Source organism: Equus przewalskii, chromosome 24, assembly GCF_037783145.1.
Source record: "Equus przewalskii isolate Varuska chromosome 24, EquPr2, whole genome shotgun sequence".
Taxonomy (NCBI): domain Eukaryota; kingdom Metazoa; phylum Chordata; class Mammalia; order Perissodactyla; family Equidae; genus Equus; species Equus przewalskii.
In genome coordinates, this window is record NC_091854.1 from 8,744,621 (window position 1) to 8,763,263 (window position 18,643).

At 33.7% G+C, this 18,643-nt stretch overlaps 1 protein-coding gene across 17 annotated transcripts in view; it reads left to right on the forward strand.

Moving 5' to 3' along the window:
* Window positions 1-18,643, forward strand: part of ZNF644 (zinc finger protein 644) — a 118,617-nt gene that overhangs the window by 87,302 nt on the left and 12,672 nt on the right. For 8 of the 17 annotated variants that reach the window (XM_070592199.1, XM_008531656.2, XM_008531655.2 and 5 more), the window contains 3 exons: window positions 8,875-11,915; window positions 12,096-12,701; window positions 14,591-14,713. The exons of 3 other annotated variants lie outside the window; for them this stretch is intronic. In XM_070592199.1, coding sequence (XP_070448300.1) covers window positions 8,906-11,915; window positions 12,096-12,701; window positions 14,591-14,713 — 3,739 coding nt within the window. In that variant the 5' untranslated portion in view covers window positions 8,875-8,905. The remainder of the gene's footprint in view (window positions 1-8,874; window positions 11,916-12,095; window positions 12,702-14,590; window positions 14,714-18,643) is intronic. 6 more of the 17 variants (XM_070592205.1, XM_070592202.1, XM_008531659.2 and 3 more) reach the window with 1 other exon arrangement.

The window sequence follows — 18,643 nt, forward strand, 5'->3', positions numbered from 1 at the left end:
TTTTGGGGAGAAGTGTTTAAAGCCTCCCTCTGTGGCTGTCACTGTCTCCTAATACTTGTAAAAGTTTATGATTTGTATATTTTGTGGCCATTTTGTTGTTTGCAAAGGTGTTCATGAATATAATATCTTCTGGTGGCTTGTATACTTTATTAATATATAATATTTATCTTTAGCAAGTCTAGTGCTTTTTGCCTTAAATTACATTTGATTTTTCTGATAGGAGAGACGTCTATTTTCTTTTTAACATTTGCCTGGTTGATCTTATTATTGCCTTATTTTTAACTCAGTGCTTCTTTTGTAAACAACATATAGCATACTTAAAAACAAAACAAATATGAATGCCTTTTTCTTAATATATGAACTTTTCACATTTATTGTGAATACTGATGTGTTTGGACCTCTTTCTGCTTTTTTATTTTTATTGGATCAAATTTCATTTTTTAACTCTCTAGATTTGAAATTATATATCTTATTTCGCTAAGATATATAGTTGGTTACCCTTAACATTTTAACATGTTTTTTGAAAGATTTCTTTTAATTAGTGTCTACTAGTTTAACCTCTTGTGTTGAAGTCTTTTTGGGATTTTAATTCCCATGTTATTTAATACTGTATACTTTTCATTTCATAAGAATTCTTTTTGAACAATTTTCAAGTTACTAGATTTAATTGCATGTTTTAGTGGTTTAATTGCTCACTAATGTTTATTGATTCTTACGTCTTCCTTTTCCATATATTCTTTTCTCTCTATGCCTGAATGTCTCCATGAGTAATTCTTTTATCTGTGGATGGTAGACTTTTGGAATCCTTTTTTGTCCAAAAATGTTTTATATTTTGTTGTTTAACTTGAATCCTAGTTTGGCTAGTTATAGAATTCTGGGTTGAAAAGTATTTTTACATCTGTCACCATGATACTGGCAAAAATTATAAGAATGTGGCAGAACTCGTTACACATTGAAGGTAGGCATGCATATTGAGAGAAATTTTTGGGAAATGATTTGGAAATGTATATTCAACTAAAAAAACACACACACCTGTAAAGAATCTACATTGTTGAAATAAAAACACTACTATATGGCTATCTGTACAAGGGTATATATTGTAGCATGTCTATATAATCCTATTTCTGTAAAGATAAATGCAAAACAAATACGTATGTATATACGTTAGTATGAATAAGAAAAAGGAGTAGAAGGGTACACCAGACTAATACATTGGTAACTGAGGTAGGAGAGAGTGGGAAAAGTAAAAAAGATTGCAACAAATATGTTCTACTTTTGTAATTTTTTCAGATAAATTTGATTTTAAAAAATTATTTTTCCTCAAAAGTCTGACATTACTACTGATGATGAATTGTGTATTCTTATTCCTTTGTAAGTAGTCTAGTTTTTGCCTTTGTTTTGTTTTCTGGAAATGAGTAGAATTCTTGCTTTTATTCTTAGAGTTCTGAAATTTTTCCAAGACTTGTCAAGTGGTATGTCTTTTTCATCATCCTTCTGAGCCCTCATTGAACCCTGTTAATCTAAAGATGTCTGTGTTTGTGTGATGCTGCTTGGTACAATTTGTAGATCTAGATTTTGTCTCTTAATTTTTTTACATCCTTCTTGCCCTCTTTTGTTTATTTATTTATTTATTTATTTTATTTTATTTACTTTTGCTAAGGAAGATTTGCCCTGAGCTAACATCTCACCAGTCTTCCTCTATTTTGTATGTGGGTCACTGCCACAGCATGGTTGCCACTGAGTGGTGTCGGGCCACACCCAGAAACTAAACTTGGGCCCGTGAAGTGGAGCATACCAAATTTAACCACTAGGCCGTGGGGCTGACCCCTTTTAAAAAAATCTTTGTTCTGGAAGAATACCTCATTTCATCAGCTGTTTCCACTCTACTCTTCAGCTCACCTGTTAAGGGTTGTTTTGGTTTTCGGGGTTTTTAAAGTAATTTTTTGTTTCAAAGTTCTTTGTCAGCCTCCTGCTCAAAGCATATTGTACTTTATTTAAAACAGAGTAGTTTATAGAATCTGAGGATATTAAGTATATATTAAATATATTTTACTTTCTCTTTTTCTTCTGATTAACCTTATAATTTTACCATATTTAAATTTATATATTTCAATCACTGTCAATAAATATCTATAACCTCATTGTATAAAATAATAAAAATACACTTAACACACTAATTTCAGCCATTTTCAGATACGTTTCCCCCCCCCCCCCCCCACTCTCAACCTTTTGGAAGAATTTTTCTGAGATGGTAGGTAAGTGGTAAACTTAGAGATTGTGTGCCCCTCACACTTGAGTATTATGTAACTTGTCTCTGTATAGGATTCTATTTCAAAATAATTTTAACCCCAAACTTTGGAATTATTGCTCCATTAACTTCACCCTTAGTCTTGACAATGAGAAGTCTGATGCTATTCTGATTCATATTCTTTTCTATAAGACCTGTTTTTAGTTTTGTTTGTTTTATTTGAGATTGTCATCTCCATTCTTTCCAGCAGCCCTTGTCTAGACAAGACTGTTCTAATTTACGGTTTTATACGCCTTGGTATGTCTCTCTCTTCTAGTCCATCTGCTTTCGTTTCATTGGTGTTTTATGAGAGAGGAAAAGTAAATTATATCCTCGATAGATTCTAAGGAATCAAAAACTCTTAAATCCTGAGTGGTCACTTCATGTCCTTTTTCCTTAGAGCACTGAGTCCAGCACTGTAATTACCCCCTATTGCTTATAGAATATTATTTATCTAAAGCCCTGCTTTATCCCCACAAGAGTGTTATTGTTCTAGCCTCAGCAACTCTTAAGATATGCTTCTTCCTCTGGCTCTTTAACTTCTACCCGTTTATCCTGTTTATTATGCCTTTGGAGTGGTATAAGCTCCCAGGTATTTCCTTCTAGAATAAATTTCTGTTTGTAAGGGCCACCTTCATCACTGGAAGCAGTGTGCACATTCAGTGTCATCATTCTGTAAATGAAACAAGTAAGTGGCAAGGGTAATAGGGAATTAACACTGAATGAGTAATTACTAAATGCCACCACCTATTCTACATGTTTTATGTACATTGTCTTATTTAATCCTCACAATCCTGTAAGTAGGTTTCATGCTTATTTTATTGATGAAGAAACTGAACTTAAGGAAAGTAGAGTAACTTTGCCCCAAACTAGAAGTTGTGGAGCCATTTTTCAAACCCAGGTGTTTCTGCCTCCAAAGAGGGATTCTCTTGGCACTGCACGATAAAATTTAGGTACAACCCTTTCTTTTCTGTGAGGCTTTTCTTAGCCATGGTATTTTATATGACTTTCTATCTTCTCTGAGCTATAGAATGTATAATCTGTATTACTCACTGGGGACAATATATTGCTTTTTATTGATAGCAGTTTTTTATTCATATTTGTCCGATATAGGCTTCCTGAGTTAGATAGCAGTACAGTAAAGACAAAAAACCAAAAACGACAACAGTACCATTTGATTAGTGTTAAGAATAATTGAAATTTTCCTTGATGTTGATCTCAATTTTAAATAAATTTTAGTCACCTTTTATAAAACAATAATATACTATTGATAACATTTTGGTTTTATGGATTGAATAGATGGAAATCGTATGTTCTATAAGTGTCTTATAGTTCAAAATTGCTACTCTTGACCTGGCTGACATTCTCTCTTCATATGAGTAAACCTGAAGGACATTCTTTTAATCATAATTGTTTGAATAGAGCTATACGTGTGATTATTAGTAAGTACTTGCACTTCCTAAATGTTATGTAGTGTTTTCTGTAACATTTTGGTGAAATTTGCTAATTATTTAAATTCACAATAAATAAATGTATCCGGTTTTATAAATGAAACTCCAGGATTAAACATGTAATAAGTAAAAACTTGTTAGCAGCTCAAATGTTAAATCAGAAAAAAAGTAGTAGCTGGTTTGTGATTTGCCATTACGAAAGTGTAATGTTGAATGGTTCCTATTCCTAGTTTTTCTTAATCTTGAGATGAAATCCACATCTTTATGATTCAAACACCTTGATTGTATGTTCTTTTTTCTGTACACCAAACCTTCAAACATTTGAAGATTGTTAATTGTGTTAGCTAATTGTTAAGCTAAACATACCAAGTTTTCTTTTCATTTCATTATGTGGCATGCTGGATACCATTCTGAATGTTCTTTATTTTTTTAGTGTTCCTCTCAATGTGATATCCAGAGCAGGATACTACTGGATGATATGGTTATATAGTCTTCACTTGAATTGTATACTAGTTGAGTCTTGGGTATATATGTTTGTATGTTGTGTATAGTATATATAGGCTTAAATACTGCAGTAATTTTAGATGTAATATTTCAGTTAATTAAGATTGGTTTTGCAATTAGAATGATAGTTGTGAATGATTTTCTCTTCTTGACCCGATCTTATATATGACTAACTGAAGTTGTCATGTGTTCTCAAGGATAATTTAAATGAAGATGAGGTTTGTGAAAATCTGACAGATTCTAACTATATCTCAGCTAGTTGGCAACGTTATAATTTATTTATAGCTGTGTAATATAGTTATTAATGCACTAATGCAAAATGAGGGCAAATGATACTATGTTTTTGTGTGAAATTATACTACATGACAAAGGTTGGCATTATGTAGTAAGTACCCACCAAATATTAACCTACTTGAAATAAATACAATTAATAATGTACATAAAAGAATGAAATTAAGCTAATTTTCTATCAAAAAAGAATTATTCATGAACAGAAAGTGGACAGCATAGATTTGATGACAGGAAGGTTGTATCTAATCTGAATTACTGAGTGACCTAGGAAGCTTGTTCAGAGGGATTACAGAATAATTATGTTAATATGCAATTATCACCTCATTTCTTCTGTAGTAACCTCAAGATGTAGTGTAGTGAGGGTGTTATAGCAAGTGCTGATAGTTTGCAAAAATACTGATGTTTGAGATTTCTGAGACAATAAGTCTAGCTTGAGGCATATAAGTGATGATCTGTCATCCTGAAGACAGATCTGACCTTTGTGCTTTTTTTTAATGCTCACAGTATATAACTACAGGCAGTTATAGCTGTAGAACTCATTATGATTTTCCAGAAACTGAAATGTGTTTTATGTAGATTTAAAATTCCATTTGCAGCTTTTTATAAAGTGTGTGAATTTTTTTAAAGAACATTTTAAAATTCAGTTAAAAGGAAAATTGGCTGGTTATATGATTACATGGAGGGGAACATAGTATTAATGTCTTAACATTTTATTAAAAAATCCTAGTTGATATAGCAAATGCATTGAAATTTAGGGAGTCCAAACGATATAACAGTTTATTTTAATTTAGCATTTTCGCTTTTTTTTAACAATGAATAATGCCTACCTTCAAGTATGTCCTCTACTTAGTTATATTAACATAAACTGCTGTGGATAGCTGTTATATATTTTTGATTATATAAAGATACTTGGAAAAACTATTTGAGACCATGTGAAATTACCTTATAAGTCACATGCTTTCTTGCCTGGCTGCCACATAACCATCTGTGAATGTAGATAAATAATTTTTGGTGTGAAAATTCTAGATTTGTTATTTAGTTCAACAGGTTTTGATCTGTTGTTCTGCATTGTATCTCAATGCAATAGCTATGAGTCTTGAATGCTCTTAAGAAAAAAATGTATTTTGAACATTTTTCATTGTTGCTAAAATACTAGCTTACTGAGTCAATTTCTTATAGTATGTTTTTTAACTGATGGAGTAAGTTTTTAATATTAATGTGCTAATAAGAAAAAAATACTCTGAAAAAGAATAACTTTTCTGTTTAAGTAGAGATAATCTTTAATTTGGGGGTAAGTAAGGCATATTTCATTATGTAGGTGTAAAGGAAAACTGCTTGTTAAAGACCTCATTTTATTTTTAACAATATTTAATTTGAACCTCTGTTTTTTTTTTTCCTACCTATGTTTTGTAGATAAAAGATCTATTATACACACATATTCTTTCCATGTTTTAGTGCAAAACAGTTTGGTAACTTCAGAATGTGAACTTATGGAAGGCTCTTATAAAGCCGTTCTGGTAATGAGGATGCAGTCTTCGAGCCGACATGGTATTCTCATAGTTTGTCACCCTGCTGTTCAGAGGGTACCAATGAAGTTGCTTTAAATGGGAAGCGTCTGTTCCATCTCTGAACCTCTAACACCAGAACAGATGGGTGGAACATGAAACATGGAAGGTTTTACCTCTGAGGTGGTAACAGTGAAGCCACTCATTAACACTGAATTTACCACTTCGTTAGCAACGTTGCTTCCTGTTGAGAAAAGCTAATATAGGCTTTCAAATTGACTGAGCATATATTTGTCTACCTCTGTGATTATAATAAGTAGGAACAGAAAGTAAGTGTCTTTCAGGCTAGTTTTTAAAAAATTCTGTCCATTTCAGATTTTGGAGATTGTTCCTATTTGGGCATTTTACTTTTTCTACTGATTTAATGAGAAATGTCAGGAATGGGTAATAGTATAGTATCAGGGTTTGCTTTTCTTTTCATTGACATTTGCACACTCTTTTCCTAACACATGTTTCTGTGCTGCCCATTTTTAATTTGTGTGTATGCGTTGTAGAGACTCCTGCTGGGTGCTGCATTAGCACCATTTTGGGGTGATATCAGTGAATATGATCTTATTGGAAGTCTATTTTTATTACTGTGAAAGTTTGCTGATCTCGAAACAGAGTTCTAAGACCTATGAGGGGTGGAAAAATGATTGCTGGTATAAACAATAGTACCAAAAAAGATATTTGTAATAATTATTTGTAATGTTTGTTGTATTAAAAAACACATCTTGTGGAAGGATTAAGGTTATTTTGTAAGTGTTTGTTCCAAGTAGTGAAGTAAGAAAGTAATTAAAAACAATTTTTTTATTCTTGAACTAGATTTAATGTTTTACGAAGCATGTAATTGGTACCATAAAAGATATTAGAAATAATGAACTTTATTGAAAACCTTTTAATTTCTAAATATCAGATTGTTAGTTCCTGCTGTCCTAAAATAGTATTACTGTTATAGTATTTGTTATACAAATTAAAAATACTATGAAAAAATAGAATACTATTCACCAGAGCAGGAAGCTAGTCTGTCTTGTTTACTACTGTATCTCTAGTACTGGAGCTGTGCCTGGCACAGTAAGAGCTCAATAAATACTTGGAGAATGAATAAGCTGTACTTACTACTATGTGCAAAAGGAAAAGAAATATGGAATTTTATGCCAGTACTTCAAATAGTTAATACCTGGAGTTGCTAAATAGCAGGTTTTTTAAATTGCACTTGAGGATTATTGGATATTTTGAAGCTTGCTACAGTTGCTGAGTCAAGAAATCAGAACCACGATCAAATTTGCATTATTTGAGTAGTGTATCAAAATTTCATAAGAAGAAAACTACTTTTGTTCTTATGCTTTAGGAACTTTTGCTTTGATTTTGCAGTTGTGTTTTTATTCATTCAACACTTTAGTCCTTTATTCAACAAATATTGCCTGAACACCTATGCCAAGCACTGTGCTAGATTCTAGAGATACAAAGGTGACCGGGTCACAGTCCCTGACCTCAAAGAGCTTACATTCTTCCAAGAAGACAAGCAATTCCTGTATAGTGTAACCATTTCTAAGAGCAGGATAAGAACAGGGTGCAGAGGAACTCTTCATAGTAGGGGCAGTAATATAACCATGTTATGAATGTCTCCTAAACTTTTGGAAGTCTCCTTTCCTTTTAAAATATTCTATTGTCTTTTCATAATAATTAAATATATTATCAAAATTGCCTAGAAAAGTTGTATCTATATTTTATATGAAGTAAACTAAAACATATATTCATGATGTTTCAGAGTAAAAATTTTTAGGTTATTGCAGACTGTCAAATCATAAATGGGATAACTGCCTTTAGAGAATGCCTAGAATTTGGGGGCCCAGGTTATGAAAATTTAAAGCAACATGTAAAACTTCCTTTATTTTAACTTTACTAATTTAGAACTAATGATAATTTACATGAGAAATGAATGAAACCCTGTGACTAAACTTTCCTGTTTAATTTTTTTTTTTTTGCCTTTCTTCTTCTCCTCCTCCCCAAAGCCCGCTAGCACATAGTTGTATATTCTAGTTGTAGGTCCCTCTGGCTGTGCTATGTGGGACACCACCTCAGCATGGCCTGATGAGTGGTGCCTTATCTGTGCCCAGGATCGGAACCGGTGAAACCCTGGGCTGCCAAGGCCGAGTGCGCAAACTTAACCACTTGGTCATGGGGCTGGTCCCAGTATTTTTTAAATTGGTAGAATTTTAGGAAAATATGAAACATTGAGAGCAAAGTAATCATAATTTTTTTTAATAAAGAGTACTCTTTCATACATTAGCCATTGATGTTGATAGCACATATGTTCATTCAAGTAAATTTCTTTGTTGAGTGGTGTTTTGTTACCTTCTTCCAGGAATGAACTTTTAAGTGACAAAACTTCTACTGCTCTGCAATGTTTAACGGTTTACATTGTTCTCTCGTATGGAGTGATTGTCTCTAATAAATCTACTTAAATGAGATAATCTTTTTATTAGCAATTTATATATGAGATTTAAAATTGCTTTTTCAGTATGTAGCATATTCATTTATATCGTTTGTGTCTGTGTATATGTTGCTGTTCCCTAGACATTTTGTATATATGCAGTGTTGGGTGGTGGTTGTTGCCTAGCACAAAGAAAAAATTCACCTTTGAGACACTTTTAAAGTCTTTCAGTTTTTTAAAATGAATCTCAATATAACGAGTAGGATTAAGCTAATAAAAATGTATACTTTCAACTCTCCATATGTTCTAATAGTATTTTTTCCTTCATGCAAATCTAAATTTTTTTTTTCCATTTTCTAGACTAAATGTATTAAATGGGCTTGCCAACAATATGGATGATTTGAAGATAAACACCGATATTACTGGTGCTAAAGAAGAACTCCTAGATGACAACAATTTCATCTCAGACAAAGAGAGTGGAGTTCATAAACCAAAAGATTGTCAAACATCATTTCAGAAAAATCATACGTTCACTCTGCCTGAAGAACTATCAAAGGACAAATCTGAAAAAGCCTTAAGTGGAGGCCAGTCTACTCTATTTATACATGCTGGTGCTCCTACTGTTTCTAGTGAAAACTTTATCTTGCCTAAAGGAGCTGCTGTTAATGGACCAGTTTCACACTCCTCTTTAACTAAGACTTCCAATATGAATAAAGGCAGTGTTTCATTAACCACTGGACAGCCTGTGGATCAGCCAACAACAGAATCTTGTTCGTCTTTGAAGGTAGCAGCTGATCTTCAGCTGTCTACACCACAGAAAGCAAGTCAACATCAAGTTTTATTTTTGTTATCAGATGTAGCACATGCTAAGAATCCAACTCATTCCATTAAAAAACTACCTACCTCTGCTTCAGTTGGTTGTGACATTCAGAATTCAGTAGGGAATAGTATGAAGTCAGATAGCACTTTAATAAATCAAGTAGAGGTGGGTGAGGATAGTGAAGATTTATTGGTAAAAGATGATTGTGTCAATACATTAACAGGAATTTCCTCAGGTACAGATGAATTTAGGTCAGAAAATGATACAAACTGGGACCCCCAAAAAGAGTTTATTCAATTTCTTATGACCAATGAAGACACAGTGGATAAAGCTCCAGTTCACTCTAAAGTAGGTCTAGAAAAAAAGAGAAAGCGAAAAATGGATGTAAGCAAGATAACTCGTTATACTGAGGATTGCTTTAGTGATTCTAATTGTATACCCAATAAGTCAAAAATGCTAGAAGTAGACTTTCTGGAACAGAATGAAGAACTACAAGCAATAGACTCACAGAAATATACATTATCAAAAGTGAAGCCTGAATCAACTGATGAAGACTTGGAATCTGTGGATGCTTTTCAACATCTAATTTATAACTCAAATAAGTGTGGAGAAGACAGTTCACCTGTTCATACTAGCACTTTTCTTTCAAATACCTTAAAAAAGAAATGTGAAGAAAGTGATTCCGAGTCACCTGCTACTTTCAGCACCGAAGAGCCATCGTTCTACCCCTGTACAAAGTGCAATGTGAATTTTAGGGAGAAAAAGCACCTCCACAGGCATATGATGTATCATTTAGATGGGAATAGTCACTTTCGTCATCTTAATGTCCCAAGGCCGTATGCTTGTAGAGAGTGTGGACGGACATTTCGAGACCGTAACTCACTTCTAAAGCATATGATTATCCACCAAGAAAGAAGACAAAAGTTGATGGAGGAAATTCGTGAATTGAAAGAACTTCAGGATGAAGGAAGAAGTGCACGATTACAGTGCCCTCAGTGTGTGTTTGGTACCAATTGCCCTAAAACATTTGTGCAGCATGCTAAAACCCATGAAAAAGATAAAAGGTACTACTGCTGTGAGGAGTGTAACTTCATGGCAGTGACAGAAAATGAACTAGAATGCCATCGAGGCATTGCCCATGGAGCAGTGGTAAAATGCCCTATTGTCAGTTCTGACGTAGCCCAGAGAAAAACGCAAAAAAAGACTTTCATGAAAGACTCTGTTATAGGAACATCCAAAAAATCAGCTACCTACATATGTAAGATGTGTCCTTTTACTACTTCAGCCAGAAGTATTTTAAAAAAACACGTGGAGTACTTGCATTCATCATCATGTGTTGATTCATTTGGTAGTCCTCTTGGACTTGATAAAAGAAAAAGTGACATCCTTGAAGAATCTATAGATACTGATAGCACTAAACCATTAGTTAAACAACAGTCAACCACATTTCCAAAGAACTCTGCTTTAAAACAAGATGTAAAGCGAACATTTGGATCATCCTCACAACCAAGTAATTTTTCAAAATTCCATAAGCGGCCACACAGAATACAAAAAGCTCGGAAAAGTATTGCCCAGTCAGGTGTAAACGTGTGCAGTCAAAACAACTCTCCTCACAAGACTGTTATGATTAAAAGCAGCATTGACCAAAAACCTAAGTATTTCCAGCAAGCAGCAAAAGAAAAATCTAATGCCAAGGCAAATAGCAACTATTTATATAGACACAAATATGAAAACTACAGGATGATCAAAAAATCAGGTGAATCATATCCTCTGCATTTCAAAAAAGAAGAAGGTAGTTCATTAAATTCTTTACATCTGTTTTCATCATCAAGTAATTCTCACAACAATAGTTTTATTTCAGACCCTCGTAACTCTGACACCAAAAGGCCAGAAAGCTTTAAAGACCACAGGCGTGTAGCTGTAAAGAGAGTAGTTAGGGAATCTAAGAAGGGAAGAACTGTTGGAGGAGAAGATTTGGATAGCTATCCGGATTTCTTGCATAAAATGACTGTTGTTGTTTTACAGAAACTTAATTCTGCTGAAAAGAAAGATAGCTATGAAACAGAAGATGAAAGTTCCTGGGATAATGTTGAGCTAGGTGACTATACAGCACAGGCTATAGAAGATGAAACTTATAATGATATTAATCAAGAACATGTAAACTTATTCCCTCTGTTTAAAAGCAAGATAGAAGGCCAAGAGCCTGGGGAAAATGCTACCCTTAGTTATGATCAAAACGATGGCTTTTATTTTGAATATTATGAAGATGCTGGAACTAATAACTTTTTGCATGAGATACACGATCCTCAGCATTTAGAAAATGCGGAAACTTCATTGTCAAAGCATAGTTCTGTTTTTCATTGGACTGATTTGTCTCTTGAGAAGAAATCGTGTCCTTACTGCCCAGCAACATTTGAAACAGGTGTTGGGTTGTCAAACCATGTCCGGGGACATCTTCACAGAGCAGGATTAAGCTATGAAGCCCGTCATGTTGTATCACCAGAACAAATAGCTACAAGTGATAAAATGCAACATTTCAAAAGAACTGGCACAGGGACACCTGTTAAACGAGTTAGAAAAGGTAAGTTTTCATGTAGATAATTTGAGCTAATATGTCTATATTCAAATTCAAAGGATTTGAAGGTTTTGCTCAAATTTGGTCTTTATTAGAATCACATAACTTCATATTTCAGAGTTAATTGGCTTTAAGATGGTCAATTTACAAAAAATTCTGATATTACTCTTAAAAAATTTTTTTTAGCTATAGAGAAGTCTGAAACCACTTCTGAACATACTTGTCAGCTCTGTGGTGGTTGGTTTGATACTAAAATTGGATTATCAAATCATGTTAGAGGCCACCTGAAAAGACTTGGAAAGACCAAATGGGATGCTCACAAATCTCCAATATGTGTTCTGAATGAGATGATGCAAAATGAAGAAAAATATGAAAAAATCCTAAAGGCATTGAACAGTCGACGTATTATTCCCAGACCATTTGTAGCTCAAAAACTTGCATCAAGTGATGACTTTCTATCTCAAAATGTTATACCTCTTGAAGCATACCGTAATGGCCTAAAGACTGAAGCTTTATCAGTATCTGCGTCAGAGGAAGAAGGGCTGAATTTCCTAAATGAATATGATGAAACAAAACCAGAACTGCCCAGTGGAAAAAAGAATCAGTCTCTTACACTGATAGAACTGCTTAAAAATAAAAGGATGGGAGAAGAAAGGAATTCTGCTATTTCTCCTCAAAAGATTCATAATCAAACTGCAAGAAAGAGATTTGTTCAGAAATGTGTTCTTCCATTAAGTGAAGACAGTCCGTTGATGTATCACCCACAAAAAATGGACTTGACTATGCACTCAGGTAAGAAGACATTTATCTTGTATAATTTAAACACAATTTAATTATGCTTACTTTAATGGAATATTTGTAGAAAATACTTTTTTAGAATCTTTTTATTTAAGCTGCTTTTTTTGCAGCAGAGATTGGTTATACTGTCATTTCTATATAAATCATCAGTTGATGATCATCAGCACTCTGAATTCTCTTTGCCTTATTTCTTGGTCAGAATGTAAGGTGAGAACAAAAACAAACGAAAAGCTGATCTGTAAAAATAAAATTTGCTATGGCTGGGGGATGGTTCTGTGGATGGGAGGTTGATGTTGTTCAAAAGCATAGCATTACTGAAAAGGCAAGCCTCTGTCCTATTTTTGCCAGTGCTGCAAAGTGATAATATTTTCAAGAGTTAGCTGTTGGTTTTCCTACTGCTTAGGTAAAACAAAACAGACTTGTTAAGCTGAATGGATTGGTGTCTGTTGTGTGTTGTGATTAACCCAAAGAAACTTCTTCCTCTCCAATTCTTCATTGTATTGTGGGATAGTTTGGTTTTGGAGAACTGTTGTGAGTATAAAACGTTTGTTTGTGGTTTTAGATTTTACAATAGTGTTCCAATGGAGCGGAACAGGTGACCTAGCTCAGTGCTTATGCACCAATAGTTTTTCCTTTTCAAAGGAACATTTTGTATGTATTGGCAAATGATGTGGCAGATAAAGTAGCCAACCTTTATTTGGTGTTGTAAAGTCTGGTTTACTCTTTTAGACTAGAATAATTTTATGCGTCTTTATAGGTTTCTTTGGAGGTTGAGAATGTTGAAGATTAACTTCGGTGGTCTCATAATTTTAGCCCTGAGTTGAATGTGTCTAAAGGAAAAGTATTTGATCAATGGATTAATAATGAATAAAATTACTGTAATCTTGATTTGTTTACTTTGGGCAGACGACATTCGTAATGCGGTTTTGATTTAAGGAAAGATTGCGTTGTATTGTAAGTGGTCTGAAAAGCAGTTTATCTTGTATGGGCTTCTGGTTAATAGATCTCTTTCTTTTCGTACGAAGAGAGTCTTTCCAAGTCAGTTTTTCAGAAGGATAAAATATAAGGAAGATACGTTAGCTGTGTTGACAAAGGTGTAGTACACTTCAGAGGGAAGGTGTACTTGTGGCTATCACAATAATGTTGAAGAAGCCAAGTGAAATGTGTTGGGGGAGTGAGGGTTGCATCAGAAGTTAGGAGTTTGTTATTGTTTCAACCTGTTTACTTCCCTGTGATGACGAAGATGTTAGCTTGTTGATCATTTATTTAGCACAAAGATTTTAGCAAAAAACTTCAAATCATTAACTTTCATTATTGATTGCGCATTCAGAGTAATGAACATAAAATGCCCTGAATAAAATGTTGTGTCTAACAGCTGTTCAGTGGTGTGTTTTACCACCTTTTCTCCCAGCCTTCATCAGAAAGCCTAATTTAGTATTGAGCCTTTTACTGTTTTGTGGGTAAAACACTTTAATTACCACTTTGTCAACTAGACTTTCTAATTCTTTTTATTGGTTATGTTGTAAGCTTTGAAACTTCTCAACAGAACTGTGCTATTCAAATCACAGAATTGTATTTTAGGTTTAGGGAAATGATCTGCGTAACACAGAAATCTGCAAGAAAGTGATAATAGGTGTTAAATCCAGAGCAGCTCAGAGGTGCAAGACATTCCTCTTCCATTTTTCCAAAGAGCGTGGGTTGGCTCTAAATACTAACTACAAACTAATAATAGTTAACAATTCCCCCTCCTTATTTTAAGTTAAGCTAATTCAATGAACGTTTTTTAAACCATCTTTATTGTGGTACTTTTCTTCACGCTTTTAGCTAAGAAAATTTCACTTTTTGGAGTGAGAACTGGATTATAGTTTTCTTTTGAATGATAGGTATGCCTGTGAAGCTTAGAACATGTGTGCATTGCAATACGACGTTTACAAGTGCTGTTAGCCTGTCCAACCACTTACGCGCTTATGCACGAAAGAAGAGTGCTGGACTTTTGACTGGTACAGGTATGTTTGAACAGATAACACAGCAAGTCTGTTTGATACACTTTTTTTCTCACCAGACTGGTGCTAATTCAGATGATATTTATAGCTTTCTTTGGTAAGCAGCAATTGAGTCTGAATACACATTAAATTTCAGCAACTTGTAAACTGTTAGATATAATTTTAAGCAAGTTATTCTTTTTCATTTGGCTCTTATAAAAAATAACTCAGTAGAGGTGTAGAACTTTTGAGTCTACATTGTTCCCGTTGATTTTTAAATTATACTATTTTTCATTTTTAAATTTATTTTTGTTAGTAGATTCCAGTAAGACACCTCTCTTTGGTAAAAAAAAAAAAAAATTCCAGCTTGGGGATATACTTTATTAGAAAAGGAAATTATCGTGAAATTTCAAATATGTAGCTTGATTAGAAAACTAAGCAAACTAATGAGTTTTCATTAGTCTATAGATCAGATCTTTAAAGGGGCAAGAGTTAATAATGGCCCATGTTGACAACTGAATAGATTTTTTCTTTTAATGTCCCTATAAACTATTTTTAGGATTAATAAATACAGCTACGCCCATAAATGTTAACATGCACATTTCTGTGTTATTTTTGGTTGGTTAGCCCAACCTTGCAGATACCTCTTCATACTGCTAGTCTGAAAATTTTATTAGCTTACTCATATGTAATACTGCTTCTTACCCTACAAAATGCCTTGCTCTTTTCGTTTGTAACCTTTCAGAATACCCTGCTTTGGCAAATCCCGTTTCTCTCACATCTTAAAATATACCCTCTTTTCTAAATAGATCTATATAAATCCTTTTGCCTAAAATTTTCCATCGAGTCTTTTTATTTCTCTTGCTCTTTTAGATCACTGCCTTCTGCTTCCTTCTAATTGTTGTTTTCCCAACTTTTTTGTTCTTTCTCATGTCTTCCTATGGCTCACATCTAATATGTTCTTGCTACCAAAAAAACACTTGTATTTATGCTACTGTCTTTCTTTGCTTTATCCTTTGACTTGATATACAAATGACCAGGGATGACTGCTGACCATTTATATTAAAAGGAGAGGAATAGAGTGAGTTTTACTTTACTGGGTTAGTCCTCCTACAGTAAGGTTTTAGTTTTTATGATATTACTCCTACCTTCATCAGGCTTGGAAGGTGATTGCAGACGTTAGAGTCAGGAAGGCAGTGATAGTAAGAGACTGCAGGAACAGAAAATCATCGTTATTGTTCTCTTAGCCACTAACTTTTACTGAACTTACTAAGTGTCAGGCATTATGCTATTCAGCTTACGTGCATAGCATTTCATCTTCACTACTACCATATGCATTGTAGGTACTATAATTCTCTCAATTTCACAGGAAACGAGGGCTTAGAGAACTTAAGCACGTTGCCCAAACTCATGTAATTATTAATTATGGCAAAGTTGAAATTCAAATCAAGGCTGTTTTACCCTAGACCTTTGTTTTTAATCACTGTTATCTACAACATACAGAATGAAAGCAATTGAAAATCCTAAAATGAAGTTGGGTTTAAGGTGAGGAACTTTCTGGTGAAGACTGAATAAATAAGAATCTAATTAGAGCAGAGACCCAAGAAAATGGTTAGGCTTGGAAGAGATGACAGTGTTCCATTTTGGCAGTTCAGGCAGATTATGCAAATGCTCGGTGAGGTGTATCTCTCTGGTACAGATTTTGCAGTCCATTAAAAAACGGCTTTTACCTTATCTGAAAATCCTTCAAAACATAGGATTAATTGTTTTAAAATAGCTGATAGTAACCCTCCATTGACCTAGGGTGCATTCTAATGAACACTTTATTATTTTAAAAAATTTCATTATTAGAGAGAAAAGTATATAGGATGAATGGGGATACATTTATTTGGATATAAGAAAAAAGATATTATTTTTAAAATATCATTAAATACTGATCAAAATATCGGAAGTGTAGGAAAATATAAAGTGTGTATTTGATAGTTCTAGGGCAAAGGGAAGGGAAATGAAAAGCTGAAGAATGTCTAGGGTGGTGCTTTCCATAGCCCATACCCGTTTAAGAAAAATAAAAAACTCATGCTCCCTTTTCTTGGAAATGCTGAAACTTTTCCCTGCTTTTTAAAATCTTCTTGACCAGTGGAATGACAGAGAAGATGTCTTTGCTGCTTTTTCATGCCAACTAGGAAGTTTTTTTTAATCAGCTTTATTAATGTTTTTTGTTTTCCAAATGAGAATTTTATGTTATATTTAGAAACTCTACATGCCTCTTCTCTTCTCCCATATCACTTTCACTGGTATAAAGCAGTGGTCCCAACCTCTGGTCCTGGAGGGTTCCACTGGGTTATTATAAGGGCTTCAACAATTCATATGAGTAATAAGCATTATTTTTCAAGAACATGTAGGTGCTATTTTGATGAATAAAATGCAAAATCATTTTTAAAAGACCTTACCTTAATCCAAATGTATCACAAAAGTGGAACAATGTAAGGGAAAAGAGGTAGGGACTAAAGCCGCCAGAAGAATGTCTAGTTTCTGTGTTCCCAGTTCAGGCAGTCCTCATTCATGTAGATTTTTAGTTATGTGGACTACCTAATCTTGAAGAAAAAACTTAGATATCCCTAGACTAAATGCTGAAGGCCTGCCTAGTGACCTGTGGTAGAATAACTTCTAAGTCTTCTTATAAGCCACCAGCTCCAGGCCTTTTCTGTGGGAACTGGTGGCCTTTCGAAGGGGAGAGATTTTTTTGTTAGCCTGAATAGACTGAAAAGGATGCCCCCCTGCTTCCCCAAATAGTTATTTACTGATGACTCAAAAGTTCAAACATGATGGTTCTTAATCTTTTTTGGGTCATTGCTATAGGCTCTGTCCCAAAAACATGCACTTACTCATCCACAGATAAGAATTTTTCTATATATAGGCTTTGCGTATCCCTTAGAAGTTATCATCCAGGGACCCTTCCTCTGGTGGAAAACCAAGAAAGGGAGATGCCAAAATAAAAACAAAGTAGAAGGAACACAGAACTGGGAATCAGGAGTCCTAAGAAATCTTTTTTTTTTTTTTTGAGTTAGAAGTTCCTAAAATGCCAGAACTGTTAATATCAAAACTAATTTATATGGTCACAAATGTAAATTAAAATAAAAAATTCTTCCTAATTTTAGTAAAAGGAAATGATGAAGTAGGAAAACTTTGGAATAATGACATGGAAGAGGTAGCCATACTTGGGACAAAGTTAAATTGTCAAAAAAGAATAAACTTCACAGATTAAAATTTTGCCCAGAACTGACCCAGTTTATCATCTGTTGGGCAAGTTCAAATAAATTGTTTAATAATTTCCATGTGCCTTCACTTGTGGATAATCATTTACAAAGATGTTTTACTTTTTTTTTAATGGATTTTTATCTAAAGAGACTAGTGCGGAAGGGTTTACTTTATGTCCTATATTGTAAATTCAAGGCATACTTCTTATTCAGGAATTTATTCCAATTAATATAGACTGCACTATTGGTAGACTTCTTTTTCAGGTTTTGTTCTCTTTAGATTAATGTTTTATGTGTTTATACCCATTTTTTCCTGGTTAATTCTTTATGCAGTCTAATAAAAACATTATGTAATTTTCATTAAAAATCAGAATCACATAGTTCATATTAAATGCTTTAATAATATTTTAATTAAATGATGTCTTTTTTTATACTGGCAATATTAAGAACACAGTAGTACTAAGTTAGTTAATGAAGTGACCATGCAGACTGGTTTAACCCTGTTGTCCCAACCAAGTAGTAGTGTCTCTTTCAGAAGTGTCCTAGATTGGACGATAAATTATATGGTTACTCTGCTATTAAAATTTCTAAAATATTTAAAATTATGTAAGGCAAAGTGTAGTCTATTAACTTAATCTGCAACCAGGAACCAAAAAACAATATTCTGAGGTCAAAGAATGAATTTCAACAGTTGAAG